Source organism: Berghia stephanieae, chromosome 1 (assembly GCF_034508935.2).
Source record: "Berghia stephanieae isolate SIO BIC M18660-M18661 chromosome 1, UCSD_Bste_1.3, whole genome shotgun sequence".
NCBI classification, from domain to species: Eukaryota; Metazoa; Mollusca; class Gastropoda; order Nudibranchia; family Aeolidiidae; genus Berghia; species Berghia stephanieae.
The window spans coordinates 85714741-85729009 of record NC_088360.1 but is presented as its reverse complement, the minus strand read 5'-3'; the positions used below and the strand labels follow the sequence as shown (position 1 = coordinate 85729009).

The 14269-nt window shown below is 33.2% G+C and overlaps 1 protein-coding gene across 1 annotated transcript in view; it reads right to left on the bottom strand.

Moving 5' to 3' along the window:
• Positions 1 to 923: 923 nt before the first annotated feature.
• Positions 924 to 14269, bottom strand: part of LOC144959933 (BTB/POZ domain-containing protein 9-like) — a 32883-nt gene continuing 19537 nt past the window's right edge. The window contains exons 8-13 of the mRNA XM_078892802.1: positions 12768 to 12887; positions 12384 to 12493; positions 11877 to 12066; positions 10764 to 10871; positions 9678 to 9756; positions 924 to 5992 (exon numbers count right to left, since the gene is read on the bottom strand). Of these exons, the coding sequence (XP_078748928.1) occupies positions 5567 to 5992; positions 9678 to 9756; positions 10764 to 10871; positions 11877 to 12066; positions 12384 to 12493; positions 12768 to 12887 (1033 nt within the window). The 3' untranslated portion in view covers positions 924 to 5566. The remainder of the gene's footprint in view (positions 5993 to 9677; positions 9757 to 10763; positions 10872 to 11876; positions 12067 to 12383; positions 12494 to 12767; positions 12888 to 14269) is intronic.

The following is a 14269-nucleotide window of genomic DNA, read 5'->3' as shown; positions in this document are numbered from 1 at the left end:
TAAGAATCACCATCAATCAGAACCAAAATTGACCTTTATAATCTAGAACTTATCAAAATTTTTCATCAACATTGTCCACTCAAATCCCGAAAAATTCAATTCGACCAAACACCCAGTGGTACAGAGACGACATCAAACTAATCTAGAAAAAACAGAGCCGCTGAAAAAAGATGGAAATTATCAAATTTAGAAATCGACAAACAAATATATCTCGAACTAAGGACAGAAAGAAATTTTATTATCAAGAGAGCAAGATCTGAGTTAATAAAAAATGAATTAACGGAAAACAGGAACAATGCTGGAAACTTGTAGAAAACACTTAACAGAATCACCAACAAGAAGGACATTACTTTTGTCCCGTGCCTTTTAGTCCATCGTATATTTTTATTTGTGCAAAAATTAACTATTAATTGTAACTGGGTTGGTTTTTTGGGGGTTTTTTTCCATAGTGCCCTGAGCACCTTTGAGTGGAAGTGTGTGCTTTATAAATGCTTCATTATTATTAATATGGACTCCGTGGGGAGTGGACCTGAAAATATGGGGGGTGAACCTGGGGCTATGGTAGGTGGACACCGCTGGGGCGTGAACCCAGAGCTATATATATAAGACCATGGAGAGCGTATTGCTCCTGAAATTTGAGGTTTTATCCGTAAAATGCCCCTGAATTTTGAAATTGAGGGTAGGCATCTCTATCAATTACTCAGTCCCACTACAACTGTCTCTTTCAGTAACTTATTGTTGGTTTTTACAAAAATAAAAATTTTACTGGGTTTTTTTGCTTGCAAAATTATTTTTTTTTGCAAAACACCATGTCAGCAAAATTGCCTCTCTCCTTACTTTGTCTTATTCAAGAAGATGGAGTGGTCAGATCAAATGATAAAGGAGAATATATGACAATAAAAAAAAATAGATAATACACAATGTTAATTTTGGGTTTTGTTTTATTGACACAAGCTAACCTTGTTATCTAATACATGAAAGGTTAACTGGTATGAAAAACAAGAGGAGCAAAAAAAAAAGTTTTAAAAGTATAAATTAATAGGTTCTGTTTCATATTTATGGTAACCGGATTCTTTTCAACCAGGCAGTCTTTCCTAAGGGCAAAAACTAATTACAATTGAATATATACAATTTACTTCTTTGACTACGTGATCAAAGATATCTAATCCTCTTGAATATGTTTACAAATCCATGTAAAAGCAAGGTAGGCAGCTCTCTGATCATCCCTTAATAAACTGCAAAATATGACAAACATAAAAATGCTCCTGTCATGAAGCAATCATCTGAACTGAGATGTATTACTCCACTTATAAATTATTTTAACATTTTTTTTAGTAATTAATAATAATAATAATGATAACTACAATTTAATTATCAAAGCCAAAAATAGGAGGACCCTAGGGCCCATGAAGGGGAAAAGGTATTTTTTGAATACGTGAACCCTGGATCCACCAAAAGCCATCTGATAATGTCATGTCAGGCTGATGGTTGAAAGAAAAACAAACTCAACATTTTTCCACGTTGTAGATTTCTACCTAAATCCCGTGGCTCGATATTTTTCCTACCCAATTTCTAAATAAACAATATTTAGAGAGAAAAAAAAACACGTACATGCTTTTTTATCCAGCAAATCCCCATATATTAGACCTCATCTGGAGTCATACTGACAAATGGCAAAACTGCATTATCTTTTGTTCCCCCATCCCCTCTCTCTATCTCTTGGATCCAAACTGCCGTACCACATATAGAAATTCTAACGGAGAATAATTTTCTTTTTAAGCATCTATTTTGACTTATCAGTATCAGGCAGTTTTTCTTCATTAACAAAAAACTTGGTTTAAGGCATATAAAGAAAATCATATTTTCCCTAATATTTCAAAGCAACTTTGAACATAGTAATATACAAGAATACAGTAACATGATAATAATAATAATGAAGATGATGATGACGACGACGATGAAACAAATTTAATTACAGTGCAGCATGGAAATCTCGAACAAGTTGGGACGTGGTTTGTTTCGATGAGGTCCTATTATGAGGTGCCTTGTTTCATTCAATAGCAGGCAGAATGGTGTTCGCCTTTACATGTAACTATAATAAGAAAACAAAGCCAGCACATCCCATTGTTGATACCTACACACTCAGCATTCAATGTCTTTAACCTAAAAATCCAGTACCACACCCCTTATCACTTCTTTGATTTTAATACAATAATAGTAACAGCCTCAGGTCAACATTGCCCACTAGTACTGGTACACATTAGAGTGAGACGTGGAGTGGATCAGACATTGTTTAAATATGATTTGCACAGCCCCCTACACACACACACACACTCATACTCCACTCACGCACGCTTAACACATATAATTTAAGCCACACAGAGAGCGATGGCAGTTATCGTTTCTGTTCAATACAAACATAAGGCAAAAGAATTTTATCAACAATTGCGAAAATTAAGGTCCATTTTCTTCAAGATTTCCATGTTAGCCTCTGATTGTGTTCAGGATTTTCGTGTTGCCAGTATATATGAAAATAGAGGGATCAAAACGGGTAATTTATATGTTTTCAAGATTTTCGTGCTGCACTGTATTGGCTGAAGATATGATATTCTTGCCTAAGGTGGTTGTGGTTGTGACCATGATGATGATGATGATAGTGGCAATGATATAACAGATGTAACTGATTGATAACAAGAATGAAAAGGACGATGAAAAAAACCAAACACTCGAATTTCATCCCAAAAAGGGGCGACAAAATTAAATGGCAAGGCATCCACCAGCAACACAATATAATATTTCTTTTGAACAATTGCCTGGACCATACTAGAAAAACAAACTATTGGGATGGTGATTGTATCACTACACAAAGCTCTGTTAACTTTTAACTCGTAACCATACATTGCTGTTCATCCTGATATCCTTGCAATTTCCTTATGTCTTTATAGATATCAAATCAAGAAGTGTAATATAACAAGCTCTCCAACATATACACAAATTGAAGAATTTTAATCAACAAATCAAGAAAATCTAGGTAAAAGTAGAAACTAATTAGTTAACAAAATAAATAAATACCGAAAATTAGTTTTTAAAAAATAAAATATTGTGTTTGTTAACAAGTAATTACAAATCGAGTTGTGAAGCTGAGTAAAAGTGACAGTGATATTAGTGATATAAATATCGACAGAACTTACAAACTCAACATTAATAATTTTCTTTGATAACTTGTTTGCTTACAACATTTAGTGACAATTTAAGGTCATTCGGATTTTTTCCCTTTAGACTTCAGATTCGGATTTTAAAACCAAAATTTAAAAAATTGAAATCTGTTTAAAATGTCATTTTTGAAAGAAATGGGTTTTTAGACCAAATTAGACCAAATACACTGTATCAATTTTAAAACATAAATTATCACTTTCAAAATTGATACCCAAAAAATTAACTAGCGGAGGAAAACATGTGTCCATATTGCAGTAAAATTGACACTGCAACTAAATGCATTGTTTTTAGATTATCTAAACAGCAATTAGAATTCAAAACAACCAATAACATTAAAAAATACACCTAACGGGTTTTAATGACTTGCAATGAATAAATATGATGTAAACAAATACGTTTATTAAGTAGAAAACTTGGAAACAAAATGAGAACACTAAAAAAAATAAAAATAAATGAAAACAAGTCATGGACATAAGATGTGACTCAAATTATCAAAATATCATCTTTTTATTATCATAATCGTATTCAGAACACATTTTGTAGAAAACAAAATAAACAAATGGGTTACATGAGGTGCCGTGAGGCGTTTCTAAAAAATCAATAAGGCTAGCAGTACTGGGTGCATCTTGCTTGTATTAGATATAATAACAATAACAAAAATAATATAGACTTGACTTTACTGAATTTTAGAAATTTATTCCCTATTTCACAAAGTACTGATCTGTTATGGAACAAACTGTTGTCCGGCATGTATTCTTTTATTTTGACCTCCCTCCCAACTTTTCAAAAAAAAAAAAAAATCAAATTTAAAAAAACCCAAACTTTTAAACTTATCAAAACTAAAGTGCTCCAATCTGTCAACAGGACCAAATTATCAAATAACTAAGTAGAAAGCAATAAAGCTCAAAAATGTGTCAGCGCACAGCAAGTCCAAAAAAAATCAGAAAATTTGTATATAGAAACGAATTTTAGCTAATTTGTGTACATTCACCTATTTAAAAAGCAAATCTTTTGAGATATAAAGATCTCATCAATATAGATTGATATGATTCGTGTGAATTGTAAATTGACTTTTTCTTCCAAAATATAATATACCAAAATCAACCACGCCTGATTAAATATATATCTGTACCTGCAACACTAATTCTTATTTTGATGAAACACTTTTTAAAATTATTCATCATTAATATGAGTATTCATTTTTTTCTTCTTCTGGTTAGTTATCGAAAATGTTGCCATTTTAAAGACCAGAGTAAAAATTTTTTGAATGCAATAGTGTTACGTACCCCTTTTCTTCAATAATTATTTGTGACTCACTGTGTCCATCTGTTACTATGTTGAGGTGGACATGAAAATGAAAATTAGAGCCAAAAAGAATTGAAACTTAAAAAAAAATTTTAAGTTTCTAAGACGCTCTTCTGAATGGCACTTGATTTAATTAAAACAATTGTAATTAATACTTCATTTAATCTAAATCAAATGTCATAATTTAGTCCTTATAATGTAATTCGCAACTCCAATTTTGAGCACCAGGGTCTTTCTGGCATGATATCAGATTCAGACAGTGGAACATATTTAACAAATTAATTAATTCCCAAAGTAGTGACACGCCCTAAAAGTGTTTTTTATGTGAAAAAAACCCCAAAGAAAACCCCCAAAAAACGAAATGCTTTTCATTTTGATAAATCAATGGGAAAATGTAAAGGCACAATACAAAGAATAAATGTATGAAAGATTATATGTTCAATGGGGACAACTTGCCTTTTGTTTTTGTATGTTTGCTTCCTTTTTTTTGTTTGGCTGAGCTAGAATTTAAAACACACATATAAATATAAATGTCAGTATTCTTTCTCTCTAAACTTTCTGAATCATTATATATATATTACGGTATAATTTGAATTCTATAGACAGTTTCAGAGGTATCTTCGGGAGAAAATAGGGGACATGGCCCTCAAAATGGGCATATATTGTACTCTATGTTCATTTACGTCAATTGATTACCATCTGATTCATGGTTCATGCAAAATATAAATATTTCTGGATTCAGTTTTAGCATGAAACAAATAGCATAAAACTCCCAAATTAGTCAGATTTGATCAGGCAAATATTGCAATAACATTTTTTTTTAAAAATCCTTCCTTTCTGCTGTTTTAAACCTCACTTTCAAAACTTGTATCATTTTGCCAATTGTATGCACAGCAAAACATAAAGTAAAACTCAATTTCAGACTGATTCAACGATGAGGAAAAGGAGGAAAATACCACTATTATTATTTTAACAATAACATAATATGTGATCAAATAAATTTTTAAAAATTGCACCCTAAACTTTGAACCATCAGTTCTGTATGTCAGTGATTATTCATTCTATCTGCCTCTGGCACATCCTGCTGCTGTAGAACCTGACCAGCATATTGTCCCATTGCAGGTATGTTATCCGGTGCCAATCCCTGTGGTGGTGGCATCTCAGGCATTTGCTGTTGTCGGTGTTGCTGTTGTCGTGGGGAGGGTGGCAGATTTGGCCCAAAGAAAGGAGGATAATTATTGTGAGAGTGATTGGCTGGCGGCTGTCCTCCTTCACTACGGCTACTGGCCACACTATTACTGCGGCTTAAATTGGGGACAACTTCATAGTCTGGCACCTGGAAGAAGTTGTTTTGTGGTCGAGGACTGGCAGAAGCAGCAGTGGCTCCAGTCATGCTGACATTTGCCACACTATTGATGAGTGTATTGACAGACGTATCAGCAGGTGTTTCAAAATGGACACAATGAAAGACCTGAAACAAACAAAAATCACCAAAACAATGTGTTGAGAATAAAAAATGAAGAAAAGAACAAGAAAAAAATTTTAAGTTATGTCATAAACACACTTTCTTTGCCAAGTAATTTAAAACACTTTCAACATAATAATTCTATGGATAAAAACAAATGACTGAACCATTATTTTCATGAACGTATTTCTCTCCCCCTTTCATCTTTTTTATGAAAATATAGGATGTCCCAAAAATGTATACACCTTTTAGCAGTTGATAACTATATGTTTGTTCTTTTTTTATGCTACTGTAACTAGTCCTGTTATCTTGCACTTACTGCATTAGTTAAGAACATTTTTATTTTCAGCAAGATTGAGGCACCCCTTATATGTATGTACATGGTTTTATTCAATCATCTATCATTTATTGATTTACATATATAATTTGGCTCAGAAAAATGTAAATGTTAGGGTAAAAGTTACCACAGCCACATACACTGGTAATTGGTGTTAGGGTTGAGTGAGTTAATTGCAGATGAGAATTATAAGAATCCTAATTGAATGTCTGATACTAATACTAAAGGAAATAAAAGAATCCACATGGTTATCTTAAATAGATGGGACTGATACCTCGTAAAGAAAATTCATGGAGTATAACCTCAAGCCTAGCAAGATTTCTAAACTTTCAATCAAAAGACAAAACAATTCAAAAGGAAAACACAGTAAACATCAAATGTTTGTTGTTTGTTTGTTAGTGTTAGGGTTTTACAGCGTTTGCAACACATTTAGGTCATATCAGCACCAGTAACAAGGAAGAAAATGGGATAGTAAAAAGTTCTAGAATTACAATTAAAGTACCAAAAAAAAAAAAGAAAAAAAAAAGAAGGAAGATGGGAATTAGTTCAAATAGGGAACAGCTCTTGATTCCAAGACCAAAAACTAGAGGTGCCAAAATGAGCCAATAAAATGGAGAGAAAGATAAAGGGAGTAAATGTGACTCAAATATAAGGGAACAACACAAAACAAACAACGTTTCGGCCTTTTTCAGGTAAACGCTTGAGTGTATTCCTCTTAGTGGGGACCTGTGCTTGTGTCTGGATGAGACATTTACTTAAAAAAAGGCCAAAGGCCAAAACGTCATTTGTTTTGTGTTGTTCTCTTATATATGAGTCACATTTACTCCCTTTATCTTTTTCTCCATTTCAGATTTCAAGAGCATACTATCAGTGTACTTAGTTTTTGAGATCACCTAAACGACTCATCCAGACATAGCACAGGTCCCCACTAAGAGGAATACACTCAAATGTTTACAAATCGTATGACAACAAAAAATAATACAGTGCATAACAGAGACATGATTTTTACAAGACAAAAAACATAATCTCCCAAAACTCTAACTATGCGTTTGACTGTTTCCCTCCCAGTCAGAGTATCGGGCCTGGATAAAACCAAGTAATCTTATTCAGAGACAAAGACAAAAAGCATGTTGGATAACATATAGGGAGATAGAAGACACAGTAAGTGTTTCCCTGCTCATTATGGGAGGTCAGGAACCCAACCCAGATGTGATATACATGAAAATAATCTTCCCAAGCAAAAATGTATGCTAATCTGGACCTCCAGAAAAATGCAGACCATGGGGCGCATATTTCACCTTCCATTGCACATTTTGCATTTTTCAGTTTCCTTGCATATTCGGGGGTATTCACATAAAAATAAAAACCTAATAAACACACACATTTATATATACACACACATAATATACATCCCTGGTCATCTATAACCTATAAATATTAATGTGTACATCCGATGCCAATTGCCACAACCCCCCCCCCCCCCAAAACCATTTCCACCATCTAAGTGCCGGCGGCTTTTTCTCTTTGATCTCATATCATGGTCTTCCCCTGCCCTCAACACTTCTGCTTGTGGGTCGTCCCTCCCCCCCCCCCCCCCCCACCACCAAAACACCAGATTATAATTTTCTCTCCATATCTAAGCAGAGCTCCACGTGCATTATTATCATAATATTAAATGACACCAACTCTGCACCAACCCTAACACATGGTAGGGTGAGGCCTGAAATAGTCTCCATTCTATCGTTCTCTGTTCCTTGTCAGTTGAAGCCAACAGCAGACCTTTGTTGTTTTTTAAGTTCAACTGAATGTCTCAGTAGAAAATAGGAACATTTTTAAAAAGTAATTCTGCCTATACCACTGGTTCATTGGATCTGAGATAAGTTTGTTCGATAAGAAGTATTTCACTAAAGTCAATGAAGAAGAAAAAAAAGAAGAACAAAAAAAAAAAAAAAAGCGGGGGGGGGGGGGGGGGGGGGGGGGGGGGACTTTTCTCTGTTCACATAATGCAAGTTGTTCTTTGAGCCAGAGTTGCACTTTATATTATTGAAGCCTGTTGATTTTATCACCACAGGTAAGTATTCAAAGCAAATCGAATCCGCATAATTTGAAATACAACATATTGTAAATATATACCAAAATTCAGTTTTACATGATCTATGCAATGAAATACATTTCATTCTGTTGTCAAATTATGACCACCCATAACAAATTCAATCATAGCACCAGTAGAAAAAAATAAATATTACTTCAGGTGTCTCTTTTTATGGTATGATAATAATACCCCTCCCTTTTTACAACTTGAATCAAAGGGATTTTTTATTTTCAGTTGCAGTGTCATTACAAGTGTTTGTATTTGTCCCAAAGTCAATTGCTAATTATTCAATATATTTTAGAAATCATTAACATGTGATTTGGAACATTTGATTTTTCATAATCAGGCTTAGGCAATATAAAAATATAATATAAAATATTCATACCGAGAGAATTGATAGACGCTTAGGAATGGACACATGATATTGTATAGCTTAAGAGTTATGGAATAGCCTCCCAGCTGAAGTGGCTGAAAACGGTTGCCAACATGCCTTCACGCGATTGCTGGAGTTCACAACGTGACTTTTTAATCTATGTGGTTTTAGTATTATGTGCAGAGTTTTAACAAGTTTAAAATGTAAAACACTACAAACTGTGGAGTGATCCTCGACAATATTGGAGGTTTCCACAAGACGAAGAAGAAGAAGAAGAAGAAGTTATCTTCTACAAACCAACGTGTACATATTTGCAGGTCTGATAACCAAAATGTTAATGGGCTCATTGCAGTAATGGAAATACTCTCAAACCAAAGCAAACTATTGCCCATTTCAACAATGTTAAAACAGTCCATAATTGCATCGGTTATCAGACTTGCAAATATGTGCATGTTGATACCAACTCTTGGCTGCCCATTTGGAACAAGGGAGTGTTTTTACAAAAGCATATTTCTAATTAGCAAGTTGCTAGCCCTAGCAGAATGCTAAGTTTGTTAACTTTGTGAACTCAAGCCATTTTAAAATCTAAATCTAAAGCTCTTACATTATATTAACATTATATTATAATGTAATATATGTTTGTATGTATCCTTGCACAATGCTCATGGCATGTCAAATACTTCTTCAAATCTTTACATGAAAAGTCAGTTTTTTTACTGTCAATACAAGCACGGGTTGAATTTTAACTTTATCTTTCAATTTTTGATTGGACACGTTTGAAAATTTTAGGACGAGTAATTTGCATATTTTACTCTTTTCTGCATGCATATTTTACATTTTTAATATGCATAAAACTGTAGGGTCAGGCTAATACTTGATAATCTATTACCTCATTGGCTGTATTGTGTGTTCCAACAATCTTGATGAATGTTACCGGCTGCGGATCAAACCAAATAGTCTGCCACGACCTTAAAGGGGAGAAAAAAAATGAATCCATAAATGAAAACATGCAAGAAACTAGAATCTGTTCTGACAGTAAGCTTACAGACTTGAATATTATTACTAATACTTACTCAAACCAATAAATGTTGCTCATCACTGTTCCTTCCTTTTCCTAGATACATTTAAGATCGGAAAGCTTTTTTAAAAAAATCCCACCTGAGTTTTGTCCATCATATACAAGTTTAGTTTTAGTTTTTAAGGGTTTTACTGCGATTGCAACACATTAAGGTCATATCAGTGCCAGTAAAAAGAAAGAAAATGGGATAGTAAAAAGTTCTAGAATTACAATGAAACCAACCAAGAAAAGGTAAGACAAAGGGGAATTGGTTCACATAGGGAACAGATGTAGATTCCAAGAGCACACTATCCAATTACTTAGTTTGAGATAACCAAAATGTTTCACCCAGACACCAGCACAAGATCTACTTAGAAGAATACACTCAAATGTTTACAAATCATATGTTATGACTAGCTCTCACTCGCTTCATTTATATAATTACCCGTAGTACTGACAGTCAGATAACAAAAAACAAAGCTTATTTGATTACAAATTCACCTTAGAAAGGATCATGAATTACTAATCAAGCCTTAGATTGCTGTTGGGATTTTAAATGTTTTCTTTTTTCTTTCTTTTCACCTTATAATCCAAAAGCTTGACAGAAGGAAAGTTATCTTCAAACTGAAAAATCTATGATAATATTTTTGTTTATTATAATTTTAGAATATATCTGGTGAGACAGAATGAGTACCAAATCATAATCATTCCTATTATTTATCTGCTCATAAATTAATACAGATCCAAACATGTTCAGCAAAAGAGCAGAAACAACGATGAGCTCGGGCTTTTCAAGGTTAAGGTACACTTGAACCTTAAAGGTTAACAACTTGTTGGTATGTGAGAGTACTGTATAAGAATACTTAAAATTATAACACACCCATACAATCATATTAAGCTAACTATTTCGAAATTTACCTGCAGGCTTCTCTTCTTTTGTCTGCAATCTGAATCCACTTCTGCTGATCAGTTGAGACTTCGATGTAGAAACTGTAGCTACGATCATCACAATCCCATAGGAGAAGTCTGGCATTTTATGGAAAATACAAAAATGTAAAAGAAAAACAATTGGAAAATACAAAACAAGTGAATAAGGATGGGACAGGGGTACCGTAACAGATACATAGCTCTTATATGGCAGATAGATTTTTAAAATAACAACAACAAAAACAAAAAACTACAAAGTAGCATTTCAAAAGCAAAAAGCATTCAAAGATTTTAATGATAAGGAACAATTAAAAAAATAAATTAATTTGGATTAATTATAGGCTGACATCCAATGAGGGCCAGAATTGAACACAAAATATATTTGTTTTGCCAGATCCTTGGATTCTACTGCCCCCAACAACATCCAGGATCATTTGGCTCCAAATGAATCATCCCATATTCTCAGATCCCAAAATTCTGATCTGCTTACCATCACAAAAACCCATCTGATATGTTTTGGTGATAGATCTTTCGGTAAATTTGGACAACAAATCCGGAACACATAACCTCCTTCTGTGAGACTCTCTATCAGACTTCAGAATTTCAAAAAAAACATTTGAAGACACATAATCAAAAAATACTGGGGATAGTTTTTTTGGGTGTGAATAATGTGTGTGTGAGATAGAGATAGATAGATAGATAGAGAGAGAGAGAGAGAGAGAGAGAGAGAGAGAGAGAGAAAGAAAGAGAGAGAGAGAGAGAGAGAGAGAGAGAGAGAGAGAGAGAGAGAGAGAGAGAGAGAGAGAGAGAGAGAGAGAGAGAGAGTGCACAGGTTGTCTTCTGGAGCATGTAATTTGGACATTTTAAAATGTCTTTTATCAAACCATACATGTAAACATTCTATATTTATTTTAATGCCTTATAACTTATAGTAAAAGCGCCTTGAGACTTATGTGAAAAGCTAATATAAATTAATTACCACTACCATAACTTAAAAACTAAAATAATAATAACACAAATAATGAGAGACAGTTCTGTTTTATAAAGAATTATGGCAAAATATATTTTTTTTTAAAGTAACTAGAGAACAAAATTAATCCAAACCTCATTGATGACAGCATGTACGGTTGTGACAACTGGATGCAAATGGCTCCACTCCCAAGTTGGTGACATGTATAACCAGAATCCCAATCATAGCTTCGAGTATTACCATTGATTAGAGCATTCCTAGTCCTCGACACGCCCTCTATCACAAGCGCACTGTTCTTTATTGTAGCCACATTTTCCAATGGAACTGAAATCATATAAAGATAAACAGATATCAAAGTTTCTTTATTTTTCCTTTTTAAAAAAACAAAACATGGCACACACTATTCATTTGCCTTTGAAACTCTTATATCTCACTAAAATCAATCTTAATTAAATTTTTTGGACCCATTCAATACATCAATTTAATTTCATAATAAAAAAAAGAAACCTAACGCACAGAAAGCATACTCCATTCAAAACAACTTCCAAGTAAACAGAACTTAAATCTAAGAGTACAATCATAAACTATCATTCACCAATTTATAATATGAGATTAAATAATGAATAACTACACACACATACCTATCAAACCTCTTTCCAGCTGAAATGGGCGTGATGAATACAAGCATTCAAATGAAACAAGATGGAAAACTCTGTTTACTGTGTTATGCGTGCCAGCAACCCTGATGTATCTGTGCAAACGAATAACCAGATGATAGAATTTCAATATCAAAAAAGTGAAGTGCTATTTGGCATCACTCTTCACTTTGAGACTATCAGCAGATTTAAATAAAACTAGTTACACAAATTTGACAGTATTGGTTTTACAGAAACTATATTCATATTGATATTAACCAATGAACAATACGTTCTGTAGAGTCAAAAAACTCATCTGGCTCAATTAAAGAAAATTATGTCAGTTACAAACCTATATATTGGTAAACTGAACTTTTTAAAAATGCTTACCTCACAACTCTATCATAAAAATGCAACGTCTGCCAGGAGCGACACAAATAGGAGGTATGATCAATGACTCTCTCATAATCTTTATCATCCATTGATACTTCAATGAAATAGGAATATGATCTGGTAAAAACAAGTATATTTAAAAGTATGAACTATAATCTTACAAAAAGACATTTGCAGGCTGATATTAATTGTTTAAAAGACTCTTGATCTTCAAAAGAAATAAAAAAGACAGGTCAATTATCACAGTTCAATTCCTTCATCATGCAAGAGTAAATGGGCAAATTTATTAAAAATGTTCAGGCATGATCGTGATCATAGAGAAAGCGATCACTTAAAGCAGGTGTGAGTTTAAAAGGATGTAATAATAAGGGAAAGCTTTGCAATGATATCACATTACAGGAGTCATTGACACACCCCAAAGTCCACACCCAACATGGGAGCTTTCAAAAATATCTTATCCCTCTACCAAATGTATACAACAGAGCAGCATTAACCTTCAACATAATGATGCTGGCTGCCTTAACCCGAAGAAGAAGAAGAAGAAGAAGAAGAAGAAGCAACGAAGAGGTAACGGTAATCATAAAGGCAGGTTAGACTGTATGCATCAAGAAAGAAAATAAAGTCTGCTGGTTCACAGCTGGAAGGACCATAAGGAATGGTATTATAATTCTAAATAATAGCATCCAACATGAAACCAAAAGGATATAGAAATAATAAACCTGTGCAATACAGGAAAAAAATATATATAATAAATAAATTTTAAAGAAAACAGATAAACCCAAAAACAAATAAAACCCCCAAAATGTCAATCCTTGTAGCATCATTTAGTTTTTCTTGAATTTCAGCAAACCCGCCATGGGGAACAAGAAATAAGTCTCTATGAATGCCAAAATGCATGGTTTCAATCCTTCTTTACATGAATTTTCACTTTTAAATGCTTTAGAATGTAGTGTAAATTAATTTGAAAAGAATACTATTCCAATCACTTTTCCTCTATCATAAAATCTGAATTTAAAAAAAAAAGACAAGCAAAGACGGAAAATGACATTTTATATTGATTATCCATAGTAAGCAAAGAGATTTAATCTAAACTCTATCTCTTGAGTTGCCTGAAATTTTGCTTGGAGATTGGAAAAGATCAGAGAAGGTTTGCAGCAAATACAATCTGAGAAAAATAAATGTTTCCACCAACAATCTGGCCATATATTTAATCTCCATGTTTCCCATTTACAAACTAAAATCAAATCAATTCTATATCACTATGATTTCAGCCTGCAAAACATCCAGCATGTCAAGTTCGCCAATTTAACAATTTTATATTTCCAATAGAGATTGAAAATTGATTAGAGGTCTATGAAAAATAAAATCAAGATAAATAAACACAGACTGTAATTATGGAGAAAAACTTAAAGTTCAAGTTAATATACATTTTGATATCTTTGAAAGTCAACAAAGATTTAATAGTTTTTCAAATGTTGACTTTATTTCTTTTCTGTTGA